Genomic DNA, 24,652 nt, shown 5'->3' on the forward strand with positions numbered 1-24,652 from the left:
GGACATCTCCACCTCAACAGCAGTCTCCACCACTACAAGGAACTGCACCACCATGGTTACTGGATTGTCAAGGCTGTTCCCTACTCTGGCACTTCAAGTGCAGAAGGTGGGGGGCTCGCAAGAGACTTCAAAAATACCTTGCCTCTGTAGGCTTCTGCTTAAAAAGTCCCCAAGGTTGCAGATTTCCTGCTGCCACCACTCCAGATTAAAAAAAGACAACTTTCTTTTTGAACCCAGGAAAATTCACTTGGGAACTTCTTCCTGTGGGGTACCCCAAGCTCTTTTACCACAAGAGAGCTTGAAAAAAGGAAAACAAGCTATAATATTTGATAACTGACCTCGGTCTTAGGCCTGCATACTCAGACCTCCTATTACCTTCCAGGACACAAGAATCAGATCATAGTCTTTAAAAAGATGATTTTATTAACAAAACAAAGATATACTTGGTAAAGCATAATTGATTGCTAGATATAGAGCAACTGAGAAAAACAGATTAAAACATGGAGAATTACTTCCCTGGGATTCAACTTTAGTTACATTATATGGGGGAGGCACATAATCCAGACACAAAGGAATTCCAAGCCAGGAAATAAAAGAAATTAATCTGGTTGTGACTAACTAAGCATTTCCTATCTACTTACATTTGTTGCTTCAAGGTTTTGCTCTCTGAGGCTGTGTCCAGACTCAGGGGTTTTTGCGGGAAAAGTAGCCTTTTTCCGAAAAAACTTCCCCTGCGTCCAGACTCAAGCCGCGTTCTTTCGAAATTAAATCGAAAGAACGCGGCTTTTCTTTCGATGGCGGTAAACCTCATTTCATGAGGAAGAACGCCTTCTTTCGAAAGTTCCTCTTTCGAAAGAAGGCGTTCTTCAATGTAAATAGGGCTTCTTCGAAAGAGAGCATCCAGACTCACTGGATGCTTTCTTTCGAAAAAGCAAGCCGCTTTTTCGAAAGTTCAACGTGCAGTCTAGACGCTCTCTTTCGAAAGAGGCTCTTTTGAAAGAGGCTTGCAGTCTAGACATAGCCTGAAACATGGCTATTGCTGTAAATTTCTTTGCTGCATCTCAGCCTCATTCAGTCTCTCTCACAGCCCCTATTGCTTCTCTCGTACAAAGGAGATTGAAGCAGGCAACCTGTTTTTCAGGTCAAATCTTAACACTTTCTTCCCATTGGCTCTCCTGGCTCCCTGCCAATACTTTCTGGATTTTTTCAGGGATTCTCTGAGTTTAACCCTTTACAGGAAGTAACACTCCCATCCATCACATGGACAAAGACTGATCATCATTGGAGACAGAGGTCAAGTCTCACTCCTCCTATCCAAGGAGTCATTCCTACTATTCCGCCCTGGCATTTCTACCCTTCCATGGACCTGGGCAAAGGAGTCAAGTGCATGGCCAAGAAGTCAGTGGCTGGTCTGTTGGCCCTTTTCCAGGGCTTATTCCAGGTGTTTCTATTCAGTGGCCTCAGAAGGGAACGTGGTATCATCCCATCAGGGAGTGCACAATCCAGACTCTAGTACCAAGCCTGGTACTGGACTGCAAGACCTGGCAAAGCAGGACCATGCAGAGGCAGAAAGGGAGGAAGAGCTTACACAGCCAGTGCTGGCCTCCTTCCCCGACGAAGCAATCTCATGTCACCTCTCTTTGGATGTCTCTGAACTCTTCAAGATTTTTTAAAGAGGGTAGCCTTAAATCTGGGCATACATGTGAAAGTAGTGAAGATGTTCTCTCATAGCCTATTTGACATTTTAACAGCTCTGGGCCCTTCAGAAATAGCCTTGCCTCTCAATGAGGCCATTATGGACCCTGATAAGGCTGTTGGGCAGACCTCCACATCTCTGCCCTCCACATCAAAAAGGGCATATGAGTTCCTGTATGCCCATTCCCCCCAACCTTCTCATATCTGCTGGCAATGAGAGAGAAAGACTGAGTCATCAGGTTACAACTCCAAAATTAAAGGACTCAAATAAATTAAACTTGTTTGGCAGAAAAATGTATTCTTCTGGAAGGTTACAACACAGAATTGCAAACCAGCAGGCACTACTGGGCAGGTAGGATTTTAATGTGTGGGACTCCATGAAGAAGTTCAAGGACCTGCTCTAAGAAGAGGCTAAATAAGAGTATTTCTCACAGGTGGATGAAGAAAATCAGTGACAAGGATATTTTTGGATGTGGCTGACTCAGCAGCCAGGTTCATGACTTTGGCAGTGGCCATGTGCAGAAGTTAGTGGCTGCAGTCCTCAATACTCCTGCAGGAGGTCCAGAAAACACTGCAGGGCTACCTTTTAAAGGAGCTTTGCTTGTTTCAGGAAAAAAAACTGATGCAAAACTTCATGGTTAAAAGGCTCCTTGGATTGTACACACCAATACTTTCAGGAAGCACTATAGGCACCAGCAGCTGTCTGGCACTCTGCCTTGGCTGCTCATCAGGATCTGCAGAAGAATCAGGGGTTAGATATAATCACTACCCCTTTCTGCCTTGAGGTCAATGCCTGCCTGACCCAGACACCTAAACAGGTGTTTTGGGAGGATGCCTGAGGTTGCCATATGAGTTTCCATGGTGCCAGACCATGTTTCTCCTTTTTTTTACAAACTGTCTTTCCCACTTCAGTGCATGGTCCTGTACCACCACAGATCATTGAGTAATGGGTAAAGACCTGCATAGATATAAATGTCTATCCACAGATGTGGATATTTGCAGATAGACATCAGGATCTGTAGAGCCACAGGGATCTATTCCCAAGAGTCACTGCAGCCAATGGAGAGGAGCATGATCTTGTTGTGCCCAGAAGACAGCTCTCCACGCTGGCAGCTTCTCCCAGCAGGGTGGCTGTACTGCCCCCAACCCTGCCGCCAGCTGCAGCATCTTTTGTTTGGGTCATACAGCCCCACTGAGGATGGGGCTGGAGGCTGTGCAGTGAAAGTGTGATAAATCCTCCAGTTTATTTCTACTCTTCCTTCCCACTCTCCTTTTCCATCCCTCTTCAGGGACCCCTCTCAGGAAGAATCTATGGCCCAGAAGGTTCAATTTCTCCTTTGGATTAGAGACATGGAAAGGGTTCCATAGAATTTAAGAGGGAAGGGGTTTTACTTCCATTGCTACTTACTCCCAAAAGCCAAGGGAGGTATCAAACTCAATTTCAGAGCTGCATTAGCTCAACAAATATCTCAAGAGAATAAAGTTCCTCGTGGCTACCCTGACTTTTACTATCCCTTCTCTGGATCCCAGGGATTGGTACGCTGGCCTCAGTTTAAGAGATGCCTACAGTAGTGTCTCAGAATTATGAACATCTCAGGAATTATGAACCTCAGAATTATGAACACCTCAGGAGGAAGTTCATAGGCCTGAAATATTCATAAATCTGAACAAAATGTTATGGTTACTCTTTCAAAAGTTTACAAGTAAAAATGGACTTAGTACAGCTTTGAAACTTTACTATGCAGAAGACAGTGCTACTTTCCCTTTTTTTTTAGTAATGTACATTTAACACAGTATTGTCGTGTATGTGTGTGGTGTATGAAGGCATGGACTTTGGCTGGTGCAAGCACGAAATCATTTTATTGCAAGATTACAACTATCTTTATACCCTCTCAACTTCCCAAAAGTCCACATCCTGCTTTTTCACAAACTGTGCTTTTTCACAGCCCCAACACAGCATTCTCGAAGGTCGTTGACTCGAGCAGATGTTGTTATTGTTGGCTCAGGACTCTTGCTTGGTTTCGTCCTTGGGATGCCCTGTCACGAGGCCAAAGCACTATATTTGTTGATTCTCTACATATGTGCTTTGCCTTTTTTTTTTTTTTTTTTTTTTTTGTCTCTGCTGCTGCCTGATTGCATACTTCTGGTTCCAAATGAGCTGTGTGGTTGACTAATCGGTTTGTAACTGGTAATTGTAACTCTGAGGTTCTATTATGTTTTAATATGTCAATATATCAAGGACACAAAAGGTTCCTCAGATTTGTAGTGAAAAACACGCACTATCAATTCCTGGTCATCCCGTTTAGCCTGTCTGCAGCTCAACTGGTGTTTGCAAAATGTCAGGCAGTAGTGGCAGCCTTCCTGTGGAAGTTAGGGGTGCAGGTCTACACTTATCTAGATGACTGCCTGATCAAGGGTCAGTCCAGGGCTCAGGTGGTGTCCAACATTCGTCTTATGCAGTCACCTTTCAAGGCCCTGACTTTCTGATAAATGTAGAGGAATGCATCCTCTCTCCAGCACAGAGGACAGAGTTCACTGGAGCAGTGTTCAACTCTGCTCAGGCTAAAAGCCTATCTCTAAAGGACATTTCCAGTCAATCAGATCCCTTATAATGAACCTTAAGGGTCACAACAGCCTAAAATTGTATGAGGCTTTAAGTCACATAGCCTTGTGCAGCTCCTAAAATAATGTACTCCCTTTGGAGGCTCCAATTCAGCAAAGTACTTAAATAAGTCAGTTCTGCTGATATTAACAATATTAATATCAGCAGTACTTAAATATGTGCTTAAATCCTATTGCAGTCAATGGGACTTAGGTACACACTTATAGTTGAGCACTTGTTTAAGTACTTTATTGATTGCTGGGCCCTATCCTCTAAACACTTGTGCATGCTACAGGAGCTGTATATAAAAAACAGTATGTTTGTTTGTGTGTGTGTGTGTGCATGCACATGCACATGCACACAGGAAGAGAGCTGGTCAGAAACCAGAATTTATGTGGCATAGGAAATGCTAATATTTCTGGGCAAGAAACTCATTCCAAATCCAAATGAGAAGCCTAAATGTTAAAATTTCCCATGAGAGAAAACTTCTGGTTCTTCTTCAAGGAACATCCCCGTGGTTGCTCCACCTTTAGGTGTACCAGCGCCACTGTGTCCACCAGTTGGAGATTCTTGTCGCAGCTCAGAAATTGCTCTCACACACTCATCTCTCTTTATTTAGCCTATTTTGATTACTCCCTTTAGCTATTTTTCTTATTATCAACGTTATTCAGCTGTTTCTTTCTTAAGAAGAAAAAAACCCCGAGCTTTCTGTCAGACGGTGTTATTCGTCACTTCTCTCGGCTCCGCTTTGATAGCGGTTGCCCTTCTTTCTGTGTATTACTCAGGACATGCCTGGCTCACCTGGGTTTAAAAGGTGTTTGGACTGTGGTCTATCCATATCTGTAGCAGACGGCCACTCTCTGTATGTCCACTGCCTGGGCCAAGATCACTATACAGAGCACTGTCAACATTGCAGGAAATTGACCAAGCACACAAGGAGAGCCAGACAGCTTCAACTCCGCATTTTACAAATGGAGAAAGCATTGAAACCTCCCTCGGACTCTTCTCCAAACTCGCCCCTCAGGCATAGTCCACCAAGGGCAGATTCTAGTGAAAGGGCTATTCCACCTACAAGACCAAACACCAAGGGAAAATCTCCCTCAGCGAGGAAGAGGTCTCACACTTCGTCGGGGTCTACATCCTCGATGAGGAAACTGACGAGCGCAAAACCTGATACTGCCCCCCTACACTACCAAGGGGGACAATTAAAAACTCTAGTGCAGGCTCCCATAAAAGCCAAGAGTGCAAGCAGAGGGCTCACCCCTCAGAGAGCTGGACAGTGAGGCCAGTTGATCAAGCCGCTGCTTCGGCACCAGCTAAGATGCAGGCACCGAAAAAGCGGGTGCCAGCAAAACTGCATTCCATGCCAGCACTGTCAGGTGCATGCGCACTGCCTGCTGAGCAGCCGGCACCGGCTTATGGCTCAAAAGGGCTAAACATGCTCCCGGTGCCCTACGTGTTACATGCTCCCGGTGCCCTGTGCTATCGATGGCTCCACCTCCTTTCTTATTTCAGTTCACTACAGCAGCATAATTTGCGGACAGCCACAATGACAAAGTCCACTTATGCAGTAGATAACCGCACATGCCCTGACTAGTCCTAAGCCGGTTCAGGACGCACAACAGTCTCCGGGAAAGATCGGAGCCTTTCTGCTCAGTGGTGGGATCCGACACAAGGTGTTTCTTTGGGATGTCAACTTGCTGCTATTCAGCTCACCATAGTTCCTTGACATTGGCCGTGACTTCCTTCACTCGCTGCCAGGGAGGCTTACAGGATTTTAGACACAATGTTGGTGGCTGATCAAGGTGTTTCTGGATGGGAAGAGGTTGGCTGCTGCGGTTGATTGATACGTTGGTATAGTCTGTATTTCTGCTCCTGTTGACGAATGCTTGGTGGAGCAATGTTTGCCAGTGGCGGTAACCATTCTATGGCAGTGGGCTTTAAAGTTCCCGTTATCACTCTCATGGCACTATTCAATTGAGTGTCAACTAGCTTTGTGTGGGCGCTTTCTGACCATACAGGAGAGCAATATTCAGCAACAGAATACACCAGGGCTATTACTGAGATCCACAAGGTGTGTGCTCCAGCTTCCCAACTGGTTGCAGCAAGTTTTCTTAGAAGGTTGATCCTTGGCTTTAGTTTCTCCTTTGTTTGTTCCAGATGGCATCGGAAGGAGAGCGTACGGTCAAGTGTTAAGCCTAGGTATTTGGGATGAGGCTTGTGGGCAATCTTTTTCCCACAGAAAGCAACATCAAGTTTTGCAGTGGTGTTACGGTTGTCTAGATGAAAAGCTGTGACCACAGTTTTGTCTGGATTTGATTTGAGCCGCCACTTCTGCAGATTGTTAGATATGGTCAGTAGGTCGGATGTTAGCATCTGGCTGACAGTTTTGAAAGATTGCCATTGTGCAGCCAGTGCGATATCATCTGCTTAAATAAACGTTGCAGAGCCAGTTTTTGGGATGTCACTAAGATAGGGTATGTCTACACTACCCCGCTAGTTCGAACTAGCAGGGTAATGTAGTCATACCGCACTTGCAAATGAAGCCCGTACAGATAGTGCAAGGGACTACTATGCAAACTATCAAGGTTGATTCAGTGCCAGCCAACACTTCGGCTATTGACAGCAATGCTTGGCGATTGCTGGTTTCGTGTGCACCTCAATTATAGCATTAGTAGACCCAGAACACTGAATAATGGTCTCCCTCAGGGCTCTGTACTGGCACCATCGTTATTTAACATCTATGGGTATGTCTACACTACCACCCTAGTTCGAACTAGGGTGGTAATGTAGTCATACCGCACTTGCAAATGAAGCCCGGGATTTGAATTTCCCGGGCTTCATTTGCATAAGCCGGCCGGCGCCATTTTAAAATGCCGGCTCGTTCGAACCCCGTGCCGCGCGGCTACACGCGGCACGGGCTAGATAGTTCGAACTAGCAAGCCATTCCGCACTATCTGTACGCATCGTTCCACGATGCGTACAGATAGTGCGGAATGGCTTGCTAGTTCGAACTATCTAGCCCGTGCCGCGTGTAGCCGCGCGGCACGGGGTTCGAACGAGCCGGCATTTTAAAATGGCGCCGGCCGGCTTATGCAAATGAAGCCCGGGAAATTCAAATCCCGGGCTTCATTTGCAAGTGCGGTATGACTACATTACCACCCTAGTTCGAACTAGGGTGGTAGTGTAGACATACCCATAGATGTTAAATAACGATGGTGCCAGTACAGAGCCCTGAGGGAGACCATTATTCAGTGTTCTGGGTCTACTAATGCTATAATTGAGGTGCACACGAAACCAGCAATCGCCAAGCATTGCTGTCAATAGCCGAAGTGTTGGCTGGCACTGAATCAACCTTGATAGTTTGCATAGTAGTCCCTTGCACCACACTGTGTCGTGTGCAGCTGACAGATCGACAAGAGCTATGCCAGTCTTCATTTTTGCCTGGTAGCCAGCTTCAATTGTGGTTGTGAGGGCCAGCACCTGGTCGCATGTACTTCTGCCTTGCCCTAAAACCAGCCTAGTCTTTTAATAACCCAGACTCTATGGTGGCAGACAAATGAGCCAATAGTGCTTGCTCCATTACTTTACTGGTATTGGAAAGAAGCGCTATTGGTCTGTAGCTTGAGGCACTATCTGGTGGTTTTTCATTCTTAAGAATTGCATCACATTGTTGTGGAATGCCCAACATGAAAATTCACTGGCTCATTTGAGGATATCTACAATCTAACCAGTGACGCTGTTCGCTGGCTGGAGAGCTTGGATGTCCAACTTTGACAAAGAAATATAGCATTGAACACAACATTTGAAAGAAGAAGAAGACTACAGTAGCAGAGTTATCAGTAGCTTCGGTGCCAGGAATCCCACTCTTTGGCACTGATGGCACCCCAACCAGCTCAAAATTTTCCTTTTTGGGCACTCCTGCAGCTATGTCAGCACAGTTTAGTAACTTTGAGGAGGAAGACTTACCTCAAGCTCGAGTGTCCAAGACTTCCTCACCTAAATTGATGCAGCCCCACCAGTGGCAACAGCAGTGGGTACCGCCACTCATGCCTCCAGATTGGCCGTATTTGGACCCGTGGGCTCCATTCAGACAGCAACCCCCTCCCCAACCAGGGCGCCAGTACCACTCATCTTCCAGACCTTGTCCTCCCAGCCTACACTTGCTAGACAGGTCTGAATTTTCTGAAGGGGTGGAGCAAACTTCCCACTCCCCCCATCTACACACTCTTCTCCATTCTCATCGGCAGACACAATTATGCCCCCATCACTCACAAGTTCGGGGGACAATTTCAAGGCCTTTCAAGACCTATTTAAAAGGGTAACCGACAAACTGGAGATGTCCCTCTCCACTCCTCCCAACACACAGCACAAGCTAACTAATATTCTTCACACCTTGGCACAAACTAGGCTCTCAATACCCATGAATGAGGCGCTGATGGATCCAGCTAAGCTCCTTGGAAGACCCCAGCGACAATCCCACCTACATCAAAGAGGCTTGACCGAAAATATGTTGCCCCAAAGGGTGCAGAATTTCTCTTCACTCACCCCTCACCAAACTCTGTAGTGGTAGAGGTGGCAAACCAGAGGGTAAGCAGCAGACTATATGATCAACTCCATATGACAAGGAATGGAAGAGGCTTGATGCCATGGGCAAAAGATCATACTCCTCCACCAGCCTCCAGCTCCGCATCACCAACTATGTGGTGCTTCTTTCCAAATACATGCACCACATCTTTGACCAACTGCATGGCTGCATCTAGATTGCCACGCTGTGCCAGATCAGCTGATTGTCGGCACAGCGTGGCAGCCATTTTTATTTTAATGAAGCAGGGATTGTTTAAATCCCCGCTTCTTTGACTATGCCGAGTAAAGCCATGTAGTCTAGACATACTCTGATAGAACTGAGAGATAGAGTGGAGTTGTGAAGGTGCAATAAGTAGGTAAGTATGAGTGGGATGTCCATCTGAGGGGGGGTTCAGTGTCGAGTGGAGCACCAGCTAGTGAAATGCTGCCATTTTTTATGATAGTTTTTCCTCATTGCAGGTCTGCATCTGTTCATGAGTATAGTTTGAACTTCCGGAGGACACTGGATCTCTGTCATGGCTAGCCAGCAAGGAGGCATGCATGCAGGTGAAGATACTCGATGGCAGGGTGGCGAATCTTCCCATTCTGTTGCATGAGCATGATGGAACAGGAGGGAAGTGATGTGGGGGATGTCTGGCCATGTGTAACAGAGCTGGATACCAAGTCTGCCTCGGCCACCATGGCACTAGTAGTATCACTTTGGCTCTGTCCTGTTTTATTTTGAGTATCACTCTGTGGATGAGAGGAATCAGTGGAAATGCATATGCTAGAGGTACATCCATTGTCGATCTTGCCGCATCTAGACTGCCTCGCTGTGCTGGATCAGCTGATTGTCGGCACAGTGTGGCAGCCATTTTTATTTTAATGAAGCGGGGATTATTTAAATCCCCGCTTCTTTGACTATGCCGAGTAAACTATTTTATATGGCTCCGTCGACGGAACCATGTAGTCTAGACGTACCCTCAGAGTCTACCTTGCAGCCATATCTGCATTCCACTTGCTCATACAGGATCATTCGGTTTTCACTCATCCATCAATCAAGAGATTTCTTGTGAGGTTTGCACAGTACATTCCCACCAGCTAAAGAACCAGTCCCCACATGGGGCCCTTAACGTTGTGCTAAGGGCATTAACGGGCATTAACGGGCTATGTGCTCCCTTCTCCACCTATCCACGAAGGTGGCCTTCCTCATGGCTATTACTGTCACATGAAAGGTGGGAGAGTTGGGCGTGCTTATGACCGACCCGCCCTATATGGTCTTCCACAAGGACAAGGTGGTTCTCAGGACCCATCCTAAATTTCTTCCCAAAGTCCTTACCACGTTCCATTGTAATGAACCAGTTTACTTACCTGTCTTCTTCCCCAAATCTCATAGTGACAACAGGGAAAGGGCTCTCCATACCCTCAATGTCTGCAGGGCGGTGGCCTTTTACTTGCAACGAATATGCTTATTCCACAAAACGCCTCACTTGCTCATCTCCTCCACAGAGAGATCTCAGGGATATTCAACAAACAGCCTCCTTTGGCCGTATATGTCCATTCCATGAGGGCAATGGCTGCCTCCACAGCCTTCCCCCGCAGTATCCCCACAGACAAGATCTGCAGAGCAATCACATGGGCTTCCACTCACAGTTTCACTCATCACTATGTCATCCAATTGTGTGCAGACACTCACACTTGATTTGGCTGCTTAGTACTTTCAGTAGCCGAAACAAGCCTTCCAAAGTTCCCACCTCCAAGCACTGATACTGCTCTGTAGTCACCTGAAGGTGGAGCACACACTGGGACACTCCTCAAAGAAGAAGGGAAGGTTACTCATCCTGTGCAGTAACTGGAGTTCTTCCAGATGGTTGTCCCCGTGGGTGCTCCACCACCCAACCTCCTCCCTTCTGCTTCGGATTCTGTTTGGGTCCTGATCAGAGAAGAACTGAGGAGCCATCTGTCCACGCATGCACATTACACACTCCAGGCATCTTGTGCCTGAGCCTCGTGCGTGCGGCCAGCCAGGGGCACGGCTATCAAGAATCTCTGGCTGGTGGGTGCAGCGGCACTGGCGCACCTTAAAGTGAAGCATCTACGGGGATAAGCATCTCGAAGAATTCCAGTTATTGCACAGGGTGAATAACCTTCCCTTGAGGACCATCAGCAGGTTGTTTGGATCATGTCGAACAGTTTCTTTTTATAATGTCAGAATGTTTCATTCTCATAAGGTATGCCATTTTGACTTTATTGCTTTGATTCATTTCATGTATATGTTTGTATTTTATATATGAATATATTTAATACTTTAATACAGTAGTGGAACAAAATTAATCAAAATGATAATGTCAAAATTACATATTTACTATATCAAAATGAAATGTTTTGTTGGAATGAAACAAGAATCCCATAAAAATGTCAATGAAATTGACATGCTGTCACAAAAATATTTTGATTTCAGCTACACATGTTTTGACAGAAAATGTACATGAAACCTTCCTCAACCAAGCAGTAAGTCCCAGTCAGTACATACTGTACATCAAGTTTGCCATCTAGTGGTGTATATGAATAATAGCATCTGTTGTTCATCAGCTTATGGGTTTGATAAAGTTGTTGTTTTGATTATAAATGGCTTCCTGTGGAGGGCTCTTAATGTTGCATATGCTTAGCTTTACCCATGTGAGGCCCTCTGACATCTAAGTGCTCATGGATGTAAGTGGTTTTATGCTCAGGCCCAGACCTGTCTGTGCTTAATGCAGAACTGCTCATGCTCTGCCCAAACTATGTGAGTATGGGAAACAGTTGCCTCCCTGCCTGCAGGGAATGCAGTGAGCATTGCATCCTATGAAAGCAGCCAAGTTGGAGTTTCATTATAGAGAAAGTGCCTTTTAAGGAGTGTGCACTGTTCTGCCTGCAGGGATGAGAGGAGTCTTGCTGCCGCAATCCATCTTCCTGAGAGAATGCAGTTCAGATGACAGTTATTTGTGTTCCAGTATCACTCCAGCGGCACTAATAAGATTGCCTCACCACTTGTGCCAGGTGCTGCACAGACTCTGCCTAAGATTGGGGCCTCCCCTTGTGCTGGGTGCTGTACACAGCCCAACTGAGATCAAGAGTCTGTTCTGCTGGGCACTGCCCAGATACCAAATGTGATATGGATCCTGTAGGAAAAAATAGAACTTTTCCATCTTGATCAGGATCTGTGTGGCACCCTTTATGTTACGGTGCTCGGTCTCAGTATAGGATCCTGCACAGCACTTGGCACTGCAGGTATTAGTGTAAAATGAATAATAATAGCTACATCATTGCTCCTGGTCTGGTGATAGCTAGAAACCAGATACCAGAGCAGATGGGTCATCAGTCTGATCTGTGGCACCAGTCATTTCTGTTCTTATTTCCTTTTGTTTATTTCTGTCCCATGTAGGGTTGTGGATAGCTTGGTGTCCTGTGGTTCTAACTTTCTTTGTGACAAAATCCATCCTGTGCTGGGCAGGACTGTCAACCTCCTGATTCCCCACGAAGTGGCTGAAACTGGCTTCACTGGGGAGCTGGAATTCATACCGGCTGCAGCGCTGTGCCCCTGCCTGAAGCTGTTTCCCAACCAGCCTGCTAAGATAGCTGCTGTCTCCATATCCTTTACCAGAAGAAATATTTCCACACGGGGTTGACCAGGGATTCAGGGGGTCATGGGCCTGCTACATTGAGGTGAATTGGACCACAGATGGATGCTCAAAACAAGAGTCACTATCCTCAGGAACCAACATAGCTGAGAGTAATCGAGCCGGTAACTCTGTGCTGAGCATCAGGCCTTTGTATTTGTCCAAGATGCTATTTGGCCCCCACCAATCCAGTCAGCACCTGATACCCTTACTGTATTTATCCTCCCAATCCTCCAGGAGGCAGGACAGTGCTATTATTCCCCCCTATAAGGCTGGAAAACAGAAAGGCTAGTGACTTGCCATGATCACCCAGCACATCTATGGCAGAGCAAGGACTTGAACATGTGTTTCCTGAATCTCACGTTAGAGCCCTCTCCAGTGCTGTGTTCTTCCTCTCAGACAGGTTCACGGGCCATTTTCTCCTATTGAAATTTTTACCAGTTAATGAACCAAGGAGTCAGTTTTAGCTCTTGTCTCATTGATTCTGAAAGGCACTGACCTGTGGATGCAGCCACAACGAATAAGTTGCCACTGAGAAAATGTGCTGGGTGAAAACTCTCATGTTCTTTGCAGCAGGTCAGATAAAGAAGTAAGAATTGTCCTTTTGGCTTTAACATCCACTATAATGTAAAGGGCCAGTAAGTCTCCAAAATAGTGGTGGGCAACCTGCAGCCTAAGGGCCACATGCAGCCCATTGGGATTCTATGTGTGGCCCATGAGACATTCTATTTACTGTTGCCTATGCACAAGGTTGCAAGATTCTGCTGGTTTTCATCCATGTAGCTTTTTTCCTACTGGTATTACAAACGTGACACACATGTAAAGCAAAGGCATGTGAAGTGATGTGCATGCTGATTGCTCACAACATTGACTACAAGAGCCATGCACTCCTTCTGCATCCAATCAAAGTACTGCTACAGTTCATTTGGCACACACTGCAAATTCTAGGTACACAAGTACAGTTAGCAAAACAATTCTATCCCAGGAGACTGTCTTGGTTATAGTCATCTTGAAGCCCACTCATACGGCCCACTCACTAGCCTAGGCTGCCCCTCACTGCTCTAAAATCACTCTGCTGCTGGAAATTGCTGTACCTTGTAGGGATATAATAGTGTAGTTGATTAACCGATAAGCAAAACCTTATAGATTATTGCTATAGACTACATGCATTTCCCACCCCCGTCCCTGCTGGTAAATTTTTTAGCAGGCAGGCCAGCAGCCCAGCTCAGTCCTGGCTTGCGATGGGTCTGGGACCTACCCCTGCTATGGCTCTGCGTTTAAAGTATTAGGACCAAGTATTAGGACCAAGGCAGGCAGGCAGCCCAGCTCAGTTCTGGCTCATGTCATGTCTGGGAGCTCAGACTCCCCTCAGACAGTGGCTGCTGCCACCTTTATCAGAGGCAGCAGCTCAGGGTGACAGGCAGACAGTCCACAAGGGAAGCTAGTTTTTAAACTGCCTGATACAGAGGCAGCAGTGTGGAGTGGCAGGGGGTTCCTCAGAAGTGAGGCCAGAGCACACTGGCTGCTGGCCCCACCCCTAGGGACTATAGAATACAGGGCATCCCTGCTATAAGTCGCCTCGGTATACGTTGGTTCAGCACTAGTGTCGTTGACGCTTGTGGGAACTACCGTATTTTCCGGCGTATAGGGTGACTGGGCGTATAAGACGACCCCCTATTTTTTTAATTAAAAGATAGGGTTTCATCTTATACCCCAGCGCCCCTCCGCCTCCTTTGCTCCCGGTGTCCCTGGTCTGCTGGAGATGGTCCCCAGCAGACCAGAGGCATCGGGAGCAAAGCCGCAGCAGCTTTGAAAGCCTCAGGGGAAGCCGGCGGCGGGGCATCCCAGGCACGCCTGGGCTGCCCCCCGCCGGAGCCCCTCCACGGCTTTGAAAGCCTCGGGCGAAGCCGGCGGGGGGCAGCCCGGGCGCGCCTGGGATGCCCCGCCGCCGGCTTCCCCCGAGGCTTTCAAAGCCGCGGAGGGGCTCCGGCGGCGGGGCATCCCAGGCACGCCTGGGATGTATACCCGGCGTACAAGACGACCCCCGATTTTTGGGGGATGTTTTTTAACATCAGAGGTCGTCTTGTACGCCGGAATATACGGTATTCTGTTTTAAGTCCTCCCGTTCCCTGCTCTTCTGTTGTGCAAAAAAAAAAAAAAAAAAAAAGACCAATTCATGCAAATAGATATCAGCCATGGGAAAAAAATTCCCCGCTTTATATCTTTTCACTATACATCCACATTTTTTTAATGTATCTTGGATGTGTAGCGGGGACGCCCTGTAGTTGACAACCAATAAGAATTTGTGAGGTTACTTGACTATTCAATTAATCAGTATTTAATGTCCCTAGTACCTTGTAGCACCTAAGAATACTGAGACTGAAAAATCAGCGGGAAAGTATACATCTTTATAAGGGGAAGCCTCCAACGTACACTGCAAGAGAGTATTGAATGCTAGAGATTCTGACTTGCAGGAGAGGAAAGCATGTTTGTTGCACTCATATTTCTTTGCCTTTAAGCCTCACATTGTTTTTTTCCTTATCCAGCAATACTTATTTTTCTATGACCCCACAGGGCTGCCCATATCATTCTATGGAAAGGGGAAATCATCTTTGTTCTTCAGTGACCCATCAAACTTAGCAGAATGGGAGAAATACAACTATAGCGCAACACTGGACTCCGATCCAGGACAGGAAGAAGGTGCTATAGTGTAGAGCTTGCAGCCTTCTCAGAATCTAAAGATCCCCAACTGTTGCCCTGGGTGCTTCACAGATCCCAATTGAGAATGAGCTTCTCTTCATGCTGAGTGTTATACATATGCATAGTAAGAGCTTCCCAGCATGGTTGGTGCAGATCTCAAGACAAATCAGAATTTGTCTGCTGCCAACAGGACAAGCATGTGAAAATCCAGCCATGCCCTTTCTGACTTGTCACAAAAGATCCACACAGACTTGAACTCGTGATTTTGTGGCAAAATCTGACCCAGCTGACTCCAATAGTGTTATGTCAGTTTAGCAGGATGGCCAGTGGTAAAGAAAGAGAAGAGATGGAAGATGCATCTAAACTGCAAAAAAAACCTCCTATGGCAGCAAGTCTCAGATCATGGCTCAATTGACTGGAGCTTGTGGGGCTTGCACCACAGAGCTAAAAATAGCAGTGCAGCTGTTCAGACTTGGTCTGCAAAACTTGGTGATGGGGCAGATCTCACCTGAGTCAGTCTACACTAGTTTTGGCCCCTTACCACAAACTTGGGCAGGTGACCTGGACTCAGACTTACTGCTGCAGGACTTTGTTGCAGACAGACATACTCTCAAGGGGCAATGAATGCTAGGGAGTGAAGTGGAGGGCCTAGAGAAGCAGGCACAAGAATGGGACTCAGGATTCCTGTCTCCTGCTGTGGACCTTGGGCAAGTCTCTTTCCTCCTGCTGGCTCTGGTTCCCCTGTCCTTTTGGGGGGCAGGGACTCTTTTTTGTGTATCTGTGTGGGGCCTGGCATGACAAGGAACATAGTCTCAGTAGGGGTATGTGAAACACCCAGCATGATGGGTCCCAGATCTTCAATAGTGCCTCCAGGTAGCATTATGCTACTAAACAGCAAAAATACCCAGTGACCATTATTAGAGCCCTTCTTTCTCCATCATGCTATTTTGTACCACTGAGAAGCCCACCTGGCAGCAAGATCCCAAAGTTCTTTTAGGTACCTAAATGAGTACCAGATAGGAGTGAAAATAACAAATTTCGTACAGGTACTGTACTATCATAACCAGGGCCGGCTTTAGAAAGTGTGGGGCCCAATTCGAACAATTTCGACGGGGCCGCACAGCAATTTTGGTTGGGCCAACCCCCCCACCCCACCCCACACACCACACACAAAAGTTTCAACAGGAGGCCCAGAAATTTTTTTGGTTGAGCAAAAACAAAAAAAAATACCGCACACAAAAAATCCCCAGCTACCTCCCCCGCAAAGCCCCGGAGGTAGCTAACACCCCCTGCCCCATGGTGCAGGGAAACCCTGTGCTAAACTCACACCTTCTGCAGTGCAGGCAACTGCCGCACTCCTCCTCCGGGGCTGACGCCTCCTCCTGCAGTGCGCCCGGCACACTTCCGGACAGGGGTGGCAGGTTTGTATAATTTTTGGTGGTACCCCATTAGCCACACCCTGATCCCTGTTAACCATGCCCTGACCCCCATTAGCCACACCCCCTGACTCCCATTAACCATGCCTCTGGAGGTAACATGCTCAGGGCAAGATGGACACATGACCAGAAGTAAAAGGTGTCATGTCATCCCTCTTTAAGGACTTTTCCCACCATCCTCCTACCAACAGGGATTAGTTTGGCCCCCACCAAACCCCCCTCATGCAACCATCCCGCAATTACATTAACCCAATGTGTGTGACATTAACTCGGAGGCGGAGAGGCTGCGGGAAATGTTCCCTCTAAGGCTATGTCTACTCTCACGGCTTCTTGCGCAAGTACAGCCGTACAGAATATCCACACTGTCTGCCTGCTCTTACAGTACAGCGTGGTAAGAGAGGGTGTCTTGCACAAGAACTACGCTCTTTTCTAACAGGTGTAAGCTCTCTTGCGCAAGAGGGCAGTGTGGATGGCTAAAATGGCCATCAGAGCTTTCTTGCGCAAGAGAGCGTCCACGCTGCCATGGATGCTCTTGCACAAAAGCACAGCTCACACATGGCAGTGGGGACGTGTTCTTGCACAAGATTTATTGCACAAGCACCCTTGCACAAAATGTTCTTGCGCAAGAAACCACCAGTGTAGACATAGCCTAAGGGTTTCCTCCCATGAGCAGAATGAATTGTGTTGTGCACCAGTACTGAGTTCATATGATCTGTTTGGATGTGCCACTGTGGCACCCAAGTTATTAATAAATATTTTATATACCTTTATCTTTTCTCTCCTGCCATGTCTCCTCCCCTTGCTCCATCAGCTCTCATGGTGCCTGCTGCCCCCCAACTCCTTACCCTCCTCTACTGTCCTGACTCCTGTCCTTCTCACTGCCCTCAGCCTTCCTGTGACCTGCTGCCCTCCACCAGCCCTTCTCTGCCCCCTGTGCCCACTCCTCCAGTAGCCCCACTCTGATCATGTGAGCTATCCCTCCTCATCCCCTCTTCTAACACCTCCCTCTACACACCTGCCCTGCCTCTCTCCTCTGGTGCTGGTCCCTCCCCTGCAGGTGTCTGCCCTCCTGCTTCACCCCAGAATTCCCTGGCACCTGCACCTGCACCTGCACCTTCCCTTAGCCCTGCACCCTCCTGGTGCCTCCCCCTTCCCTCACTGCCCCTGCCCCCTTTGCCCTCTTTTTCCCTGATGCCCACCCCCTCACCACTCTCTGCCCCCATTCTCCTCATGCCCCTCTGTGCCCTCACACAACTTGTTCCATCCCCACCTTTATCATGTCCACCCCTTCTTTCAAGCCTTCTCCCAGCACCTCCCCTCCCCCCTCTAGCTCCCAATGCCCTTACCCTCTTCTCTCACAGCATCACTCTGTCCCCCCTCCCACTGACACCTCCCTTCCTGCCCTTTCCTTCATTGTCTGCACTTGGCCCCCTGGCATTTGTCTCTCCTCAACCCTGTCTCTTGGTGCTTTCCCCTTTCTTCCCCCTCCCCCTCCACACAAGCCCCTTCCTCTCCTACCACTTCCCTATATTCCCCCTCCCCTTCCACACAAGCCCCTTCCCCTATCTGCCCTTTCCCCCTCCTCACAGGCCCCTTCCTCCCCCTCCTCCTCCTCTTACCTTACCTTCTGCCTTCCACTTTGCGGGGCCAGAGGCTGCGCTTGGGCCCTAGAAGTCCCCGGACTCCGAACCCGGAGCTAGGCCGTGTGGCACAACGTGGCACCAAGCAGTTTTAAAGTCCTGGGCTGTGACATCACATCACGCCCAGGCATATCCCTGCTCACCTGGGAACTCCGCACATGGTAGCGTGCCCCAGCGAGGGGGAGCCAGACTTAAAGCTGCACATGGCATGGATGGGCTGGGGCCGGGGTGGGAGGCTGCACAAGGGGACTGGGGCCCACTCCAGGCAGGGCCGGGGGAGAGACCCAGCTCCACATATTGGTGGAGCAGGGCCCCCGGCTCTGAATATTGGAGCAGCACAGGCACCACAAGCCCATATAACTCGCTGCCCATGCTTCCGGGTTCAGGGCGCGGGGCTCGATTTGGGGGAATTGGACGAATCGGCCTAACGCCGGCCCTGATCATAACCCCTGATCATTGAGGGGTGTTGCAATACAGCAGTACCTGTAAGAAATTTAAGTGTGGGGTGGAGTGTGGGGGGCTCAGAGCAGATGGATGATGGGGTTGCAGGATGCTGAGCTATGTATGGGGAAGATGCAGGAGTCAGGGCTGGAGTGCATGAAGGGCTCAGGACAGGGGATTGGGCAAGGGCGCCATTTTGTTGCATAGTGGGGGAAGCAACCTGTGCTCCGGGACGCAGCTAGCTTTTCATCCCATTCCCTGGATGCTAAGGGAGTGAGGAGAAAGTGCTTGCATTCTGTGCATTCTAAGGATGTTAAGGATTAGTCAACTATCTGATAAGCCAAGCCTATTCAACTTTGGAAACCCTGGGGACCACAGTGATACTCATAGCACATGCTGAGGGCCACAACTTAAATGTGGCTACATATACATGCAAATATATATGCAAATATATGCAAATAGCTTCTTTCACACTGACGGGCATGAATACAAAGGTTAAGGCAAGACACTTTTGGCACCTGAGGCGGGGAGCCCAAATGACACCCCCATAGCCCCTCACTTGGGCCAAAACTTTGAAAGGTCTCAATTCTGCCTTTTTCCTGTTCTACTTCTCTCATGGTACTGCAGAGAGAATACATATGCACCACCAACAGACACAATTTTCTACACTCTGGGTCCTAGAGGTGCCCCCCTACAGTCTGGCACCTGAGGTGGCCGCCTCAGTTCGCCTCATGGTAAGGCCAGCCATGAGGCAAGACTATACAACATGCAGGCCCCATTTAAGTCCGTTCTGCTGATATTAATGATATGCAATATTTATCCAATTTTCACCCATATGACAGCACTTTTAATGAGCAATGACAGTCCAGGAATTTAACTGCTAAAATGCATAGCTACAGAAGTCCATTATATTGACTACTTTTTTGTTTTGGCTCTCACCCATGAGTCGCATGTTGAGCCCCATGTAAACCCAAACCACACTGCGGGCCGCAAGCAAACAGTAGCCCTGCAATAAGCAACTATTTATCAGATAGTCCAATCGACTAATCGCTTCCCCCACCCCCTTTGCTGCCTTTGACAGATAGAGGCAGCAAAGAGGGGGGAAAGAGAGAGTACTTCAAAGTGGCAGTGCTGCATGGAGCCCTTCAAATGCTGTGGTGGCGTTTTGAAGGGGCAGCGCCACACAGCTGATCCCAGGCTCAGTGCGGCACTGCCACTTTGAAATGCCGCAGCTGGGGACTCTTGTACATTTCAAAGCTGGCGCGCTGCGTGCTATCCGGGATCACTCAAAGCACGACAAGCCAGAGTCAGCAGGACTTTCCGCTGGCCCGGGCTGCACATGAAGTTCTAACTATGAAATGCACAAAAGCCCCCGCTGGGGCTCTTGTACGTTTCAGAGAAGGAATGTGGAAATTCCATCGACTACTTGACTAGTAAATTAACCGATATTTAACATCCTTAGGGCATTCCTCTTACACCTGGCTGGTGAAGGGAAGTGAAAAGCTAGCCGCAACCTGGAGTGTACAACTGCTGCCCTTCCTATGCACCCAAAATGGTGCCCTTGGGGTTGGGGTGTAGGGGGATGCAGGAGGTAAGAGGTTGTGGTGGAGGTAGTGAGTTAACTTACCTGGCCCAGGCCAAGCCACTGCAGCCAATTCCTCATCTCTTCCTACCTGCACCACACAGAAGCGGGCCTGGGTCAGGCCACAATGGCCATATGGGGCTGCCACCAGTTACTCCCACAGCAGATGGGGAGCAGACCAGGGCTTATTCCAGAGCCAGGTGACTGTAGCCATGGCTGCAGCGCCTACCCCAGGGCCCAGCAGGCATGAAGCTGGGGCCAGGCCATTGCAGCAGGAGTGGGGCCTTGGCCACATGGGAGCCAGACCATGGGCCTGCCCCAGAATTGGGGCTGGGGCCAGGCTGCCGCAGCTGTGGCCACAACCATGGCTAAACAGAGGCCAATTCTGCCACATCTCTCCCCCTCCCAGAGGAGTAGGGCTGCCACCAGCCCCTTCTGCAGCAAACCAAGCTGGGGCTGTGTTTCTGCAGCCCAGCTGGATGGGCTGATTCTGCACCCCGCTCCTCCTCCCTGGCAGGAGTGGGGCCGGGCACTGTGGCCAGATGGGATCCCCTCCCAGCAGCCTGCTTAGGAGTGTGTGCACCTCCCTTACAGCATGCTCCCTGTTGGCCCCTTTAAATTGCTTGCCTGCTTCCTTCAGAGGAGGGCGCCCCAACTGGCTCTTGCCAAAGTGCAGCCCACTCTTACCGGAGCTGCACACCGGGGCGCATCCCCTTACTTTCACGTCTAGAGGATTTTCCTAAATGCCCCTCTCCTAACATGCTGAGGAAACCATGCAAGTCATCATCGCCCACTTGAAACATTTCCCAGCATGCACTTTGGCACTTCCCCCATTCTGCCTTTGGTGGGAATCACCTATGAACATCCTCAAAGCCACCTTGCTGTCCTTCCACCTGTTCGGTCCCCTTTGCTGTACACTGCAAAACATTCCCCAGGGCTCTGCAGCTGGTGAGCTGAGTGTGCAGATTGGAAACATTTGATTGGTTCCCTCTGCTCTTTCTGTGTGGTAGTTTAATTCTGCTGGGGCCTATAATCTAACATTAAGGCTCTATCTGCTCATCCAAGTTGTGCTGCTTTAACTGTGCCTAGGTGGCTAAAGTGGAGCAGTCCCCTAATGTGGACACAGTTATGCTGGCACAAATGTGCTTTAGGCCAGGATAGCTATTCCCTAAATTGTACCAGGATAAGGCACCTTTATCGTGGTATAACTGCAGTCACACTAGGAGCTGTCACAGTATGACTAGATCTGTTTTAAAAAATCACACCTTGGCATTGCTTTTAGCAGGAGGAAAGCAGAGTGTAGACCTGGCTATAGACTCTTAGCTCTTTGAGGCAAGGACTATCTCTTTATGTTTGGACAGCGCTCAGCAGAATGGGGGTGCTGGCCTACTGGTACTACCACAGTACAGCCAAAGTAGGATCTCAGCTGTGGGAAATCATGGGTGCTAAGTGCCACCCTGCAACACTGACATCATGAAGCAACTTGCCTGGTTAAAGATGGCAGCATTGGCCATATTTCTTTGTATCAATATGCTGCTTGATATTCTATTGCCCCCACAGATCAAGTGAGCCCAGACGTCAGATATAAACTTCACTGGGACCGTGGAAGCCAAGAAGATGATCCAGACACTTGGGAACAGACCCTGTTGCTCTTCCTCTTTCTCCACTACTCGGACCAGTTTCAAGATAAGCCCTCTTATGATTTCTGTATGTGTAAAATCCCTTGACTGTTTTCTAAGGTAACGTGCCAGTCCAATGTGTGGGCTTGTCTCCCCCTAGAGGCTGGAAACCAAAATGGCAGAGTTGTATTTTAGTATTAGTTCCTAGAGCTCCAACCAAGATCAGGGACTCTGTTGTGTCAAGATCTGCACAGACCTTGACTGAGATCAGTGTCCCAGGGTGCCAGGTGCTGCACAGACCCTTCTGAGGTAGGGCCCCAGCCAAGGCAGGCACTGCACAGACTCCAAAAGACATGGGAGTCACCAGCATGGTGGATGCTACACAGACCATAGAGAAGTGCTATTAGGCACTATGCTACAGAGAACATGAGAGAGCCCTGTTGCTGTTGCGGGCCTTGTGCAGCACCTGGAGGGACAGGACCTCAGGTTGGGTGCAGCATCTGATACAATGGGGACCTGGTCATGGTTGGATCCTCTGGGCAACCCTGCAACATAAATAATAATGGATTTACCTTTGGAATTTGACATAGTTTTTGGCTCCTTGGATCATCATTGCATAAAAATGACTCTTCCCTAAGTGAAACAAATCAAATAGAAACGAACCCTGATCTGTTGTGACTCAGGGGCACGGCGCATGATTGCATCCCATCTGGATCAGATTCTCCTGTGCAGCCAGCAGGCAGTGAAGCGTGGAGCCCAGGCTGTCATTGATACAGTACTAGAAGAGCACTGCAAGAGAAGAAAGGTAGGAGTTCGTTCTGGTATGTGTATTAGGCAGCACAGAATCCAGGGATTTGAGACTGCAGGGTAAGCTCGTCTATCAGGGCTCCCCTCTCAGTCCTCTCCAAGCCTGCTGTTGTGAGTTTGGCTCTTCCTGCTCTTTATATTCTCATTGTTTTATTACTAGCTTCACCACATATCCTGCAGCCAGACTCCTGTGAACTGTGCTCCCAGGAGATTTTGCCAACACAGCAGCGTGGGATTTAAATGTCTGCACAAAACTTCAGGTTCCACAAGAAGTGGGGTGGGTGACTCAGGAGCCGCTCCTCCTGAGTCAGTGAGAGCTGTTGCACTCAGTAAGAGGTGCTGTCCTTTTGGGATTAGTCCCAATCCCAGTTCTCTAGGGCTGGGCAGGGGAATGCTGTAGATGACACCATGTAAAAGAGACCTGAACCCACTAGATGGCAGGGTTTTCCTAGATGTCAGGCTGATCCCCTTAGGAGCTGAGCAAATTCCAGTAAGACCATCCCATTCTGCCCCCCTTAGCTTCCTCACCACCACAGAATTCACCTTGGTTTTCTGCCCCGTCCCTTGATGGCCAGATGGAGGAGTGTTGATGGGAATGGAAATATGCAGTAAAATTCCCTTGGCCCTCCCCAGAACCAGCAGAGGTTGAAGCTGTCCCTGCCCGTCATACTAGGTGCCATTTCCAACGTGGTGTCCAGCAGCACTAACAGCCAATTCAGAAGGGAATGTCTGCAGAGTCTGCAGGTAACTATTGTATGTGGTGACTTTTTTTCAGATGCTGTTATAATTCTTGATGAGGGGCAGCATGATCCAGTGATCAGCTACCCTGACTCAACTGAAATTCAGGGCTACTGGACTCTTATGGCTCAGCCACTGACTTGCTGGGTGATCTTGAGCAAGTCCCTTCCTCCCTCCTTGGCTGCCCTTCCAACCTTTTGTCTGTTTAGATTGTGAGCACTTCAAGAAAGGCACTTTCTCTCATTATGTGTCTATGCAGTGCCTGACATAAAGGGGGCCCCAGTCTTACCTGGGGTCAGGGCAGCTCCTGGCAGGACAGGAGCCCCAGTCTTAGTCAGAGTCTGTGTTGCATCTGGCATAATGATATCCTGATTTCAGTTGGGTCTTTCCAATCCCCATTAGATGTTAATGGAAGTGGTAGCCTTCAGGGACAACTATAATATTACTATTTAGGGCCCTATAAAATTCATGGTCATGAAAAAAGCATCACAGACTGTGAAATTTGATCTCTTCCCCATGAAATCTGGTCTTTTGTGTGCTTTTATCCTATACTGTACAGACCAGCATTTCTTAAATTGAGGGTTGTAAGCCAAAAGGGAGTTGCAGGAGGGTGACAAGTTTATTTGGGGAAGGGTCACAATATTGCCACCCTTCCTTCTGTGCTATCTTCAGAGCTGTGGAGCCAGAGAGTAGCAGTTGTCAAGGCAGTTGTCTCTACCAGCAGCAGTGCAGAAGTCAGAAGTAAGTGTAGCACTTCCTTACCATGCCAACTTTACTTTGGTGCTGCTGCCTTCAGAGCTGTGCAGCCCGAGAGTGGGAGCTGCTGACTGAGGACCCAGTTCTACAAGCAGCAGCTCAGAAGTAAGAGTGGCAATACCATACCGTGCCATCCTTACTTCTGCGCTGCTGCTGGGGCAGCTCTGCCTTCAGATCTGGGGTTCTGGGCAGCAGCCACCACTATTTGACTGCTTAGACAGAGCTGTTACCAGCAGCAGCACAGAAGTAAGGGTTGCAGTACTGCAACCCCTCACATACACATACACACACAATAATATTGCAACTGCCCCACAACTATTTTTTGGGTTAGAATCCCTACAATTCTAACACTATGAAGTTTCAGATTTAAATAGTTGAAATAATTAAATTTACAGTTTAAAAAAATCCTAT

General features: G+C 48.4%; 1 protein-coding gene across 6 annotated transcripts in view; it reads left to right on the forward strand.

Annotated features, from left to right (window-relative positions):
• TOP6BL (TOP6B like initiator of meiotic double strand breaks) overlaps nt 1-24,652 on the forward strand; it is a 76,414-nt gene that overhangs the window by 29,023 nt on the left and 22,739 nt on the right. For all 6 annotated transcript variants that reach the window (XM_075939267.1, XM_075939266.1, XM_075939262.1 and 3 more), the window contains exons 8-12: nt 12,288-12,493; nt 15,076-15,222; nt 21,882-22,028; nt 22,624-22,745; nt 23,381-23,491. In XM_075939267.1, the coding sequence (XP_075795382.1) occupies nt 12,288-12,493; nt 15,076-15,222; nt 21,882-22,028; nt 22,624-22,745; nt 23,381-23,491 (733 nt within the window). The remainder of the gene's footprint in view (nt 1-12,287; nt 12,494-15,075; nt 15,223-21,881; nt 22,029-22,623; nt 22,746-23,380; nt 23,492-24,652) is intronic.

This window comes from Pelodiscus sinensis, chromosome 11 (genome assembly GCF_049634645.1).
Source record: "Pelodiscus sinensis isolate JC-2024 chromosome 11, ASM4963464v1, whole genome shotgun sequence".
Lineage (NCBI taxonomy): Eukaryota > Metazoa > Chordata > Testudines > Trionychidae > Pelodiscus > Pelodiscus sinensis.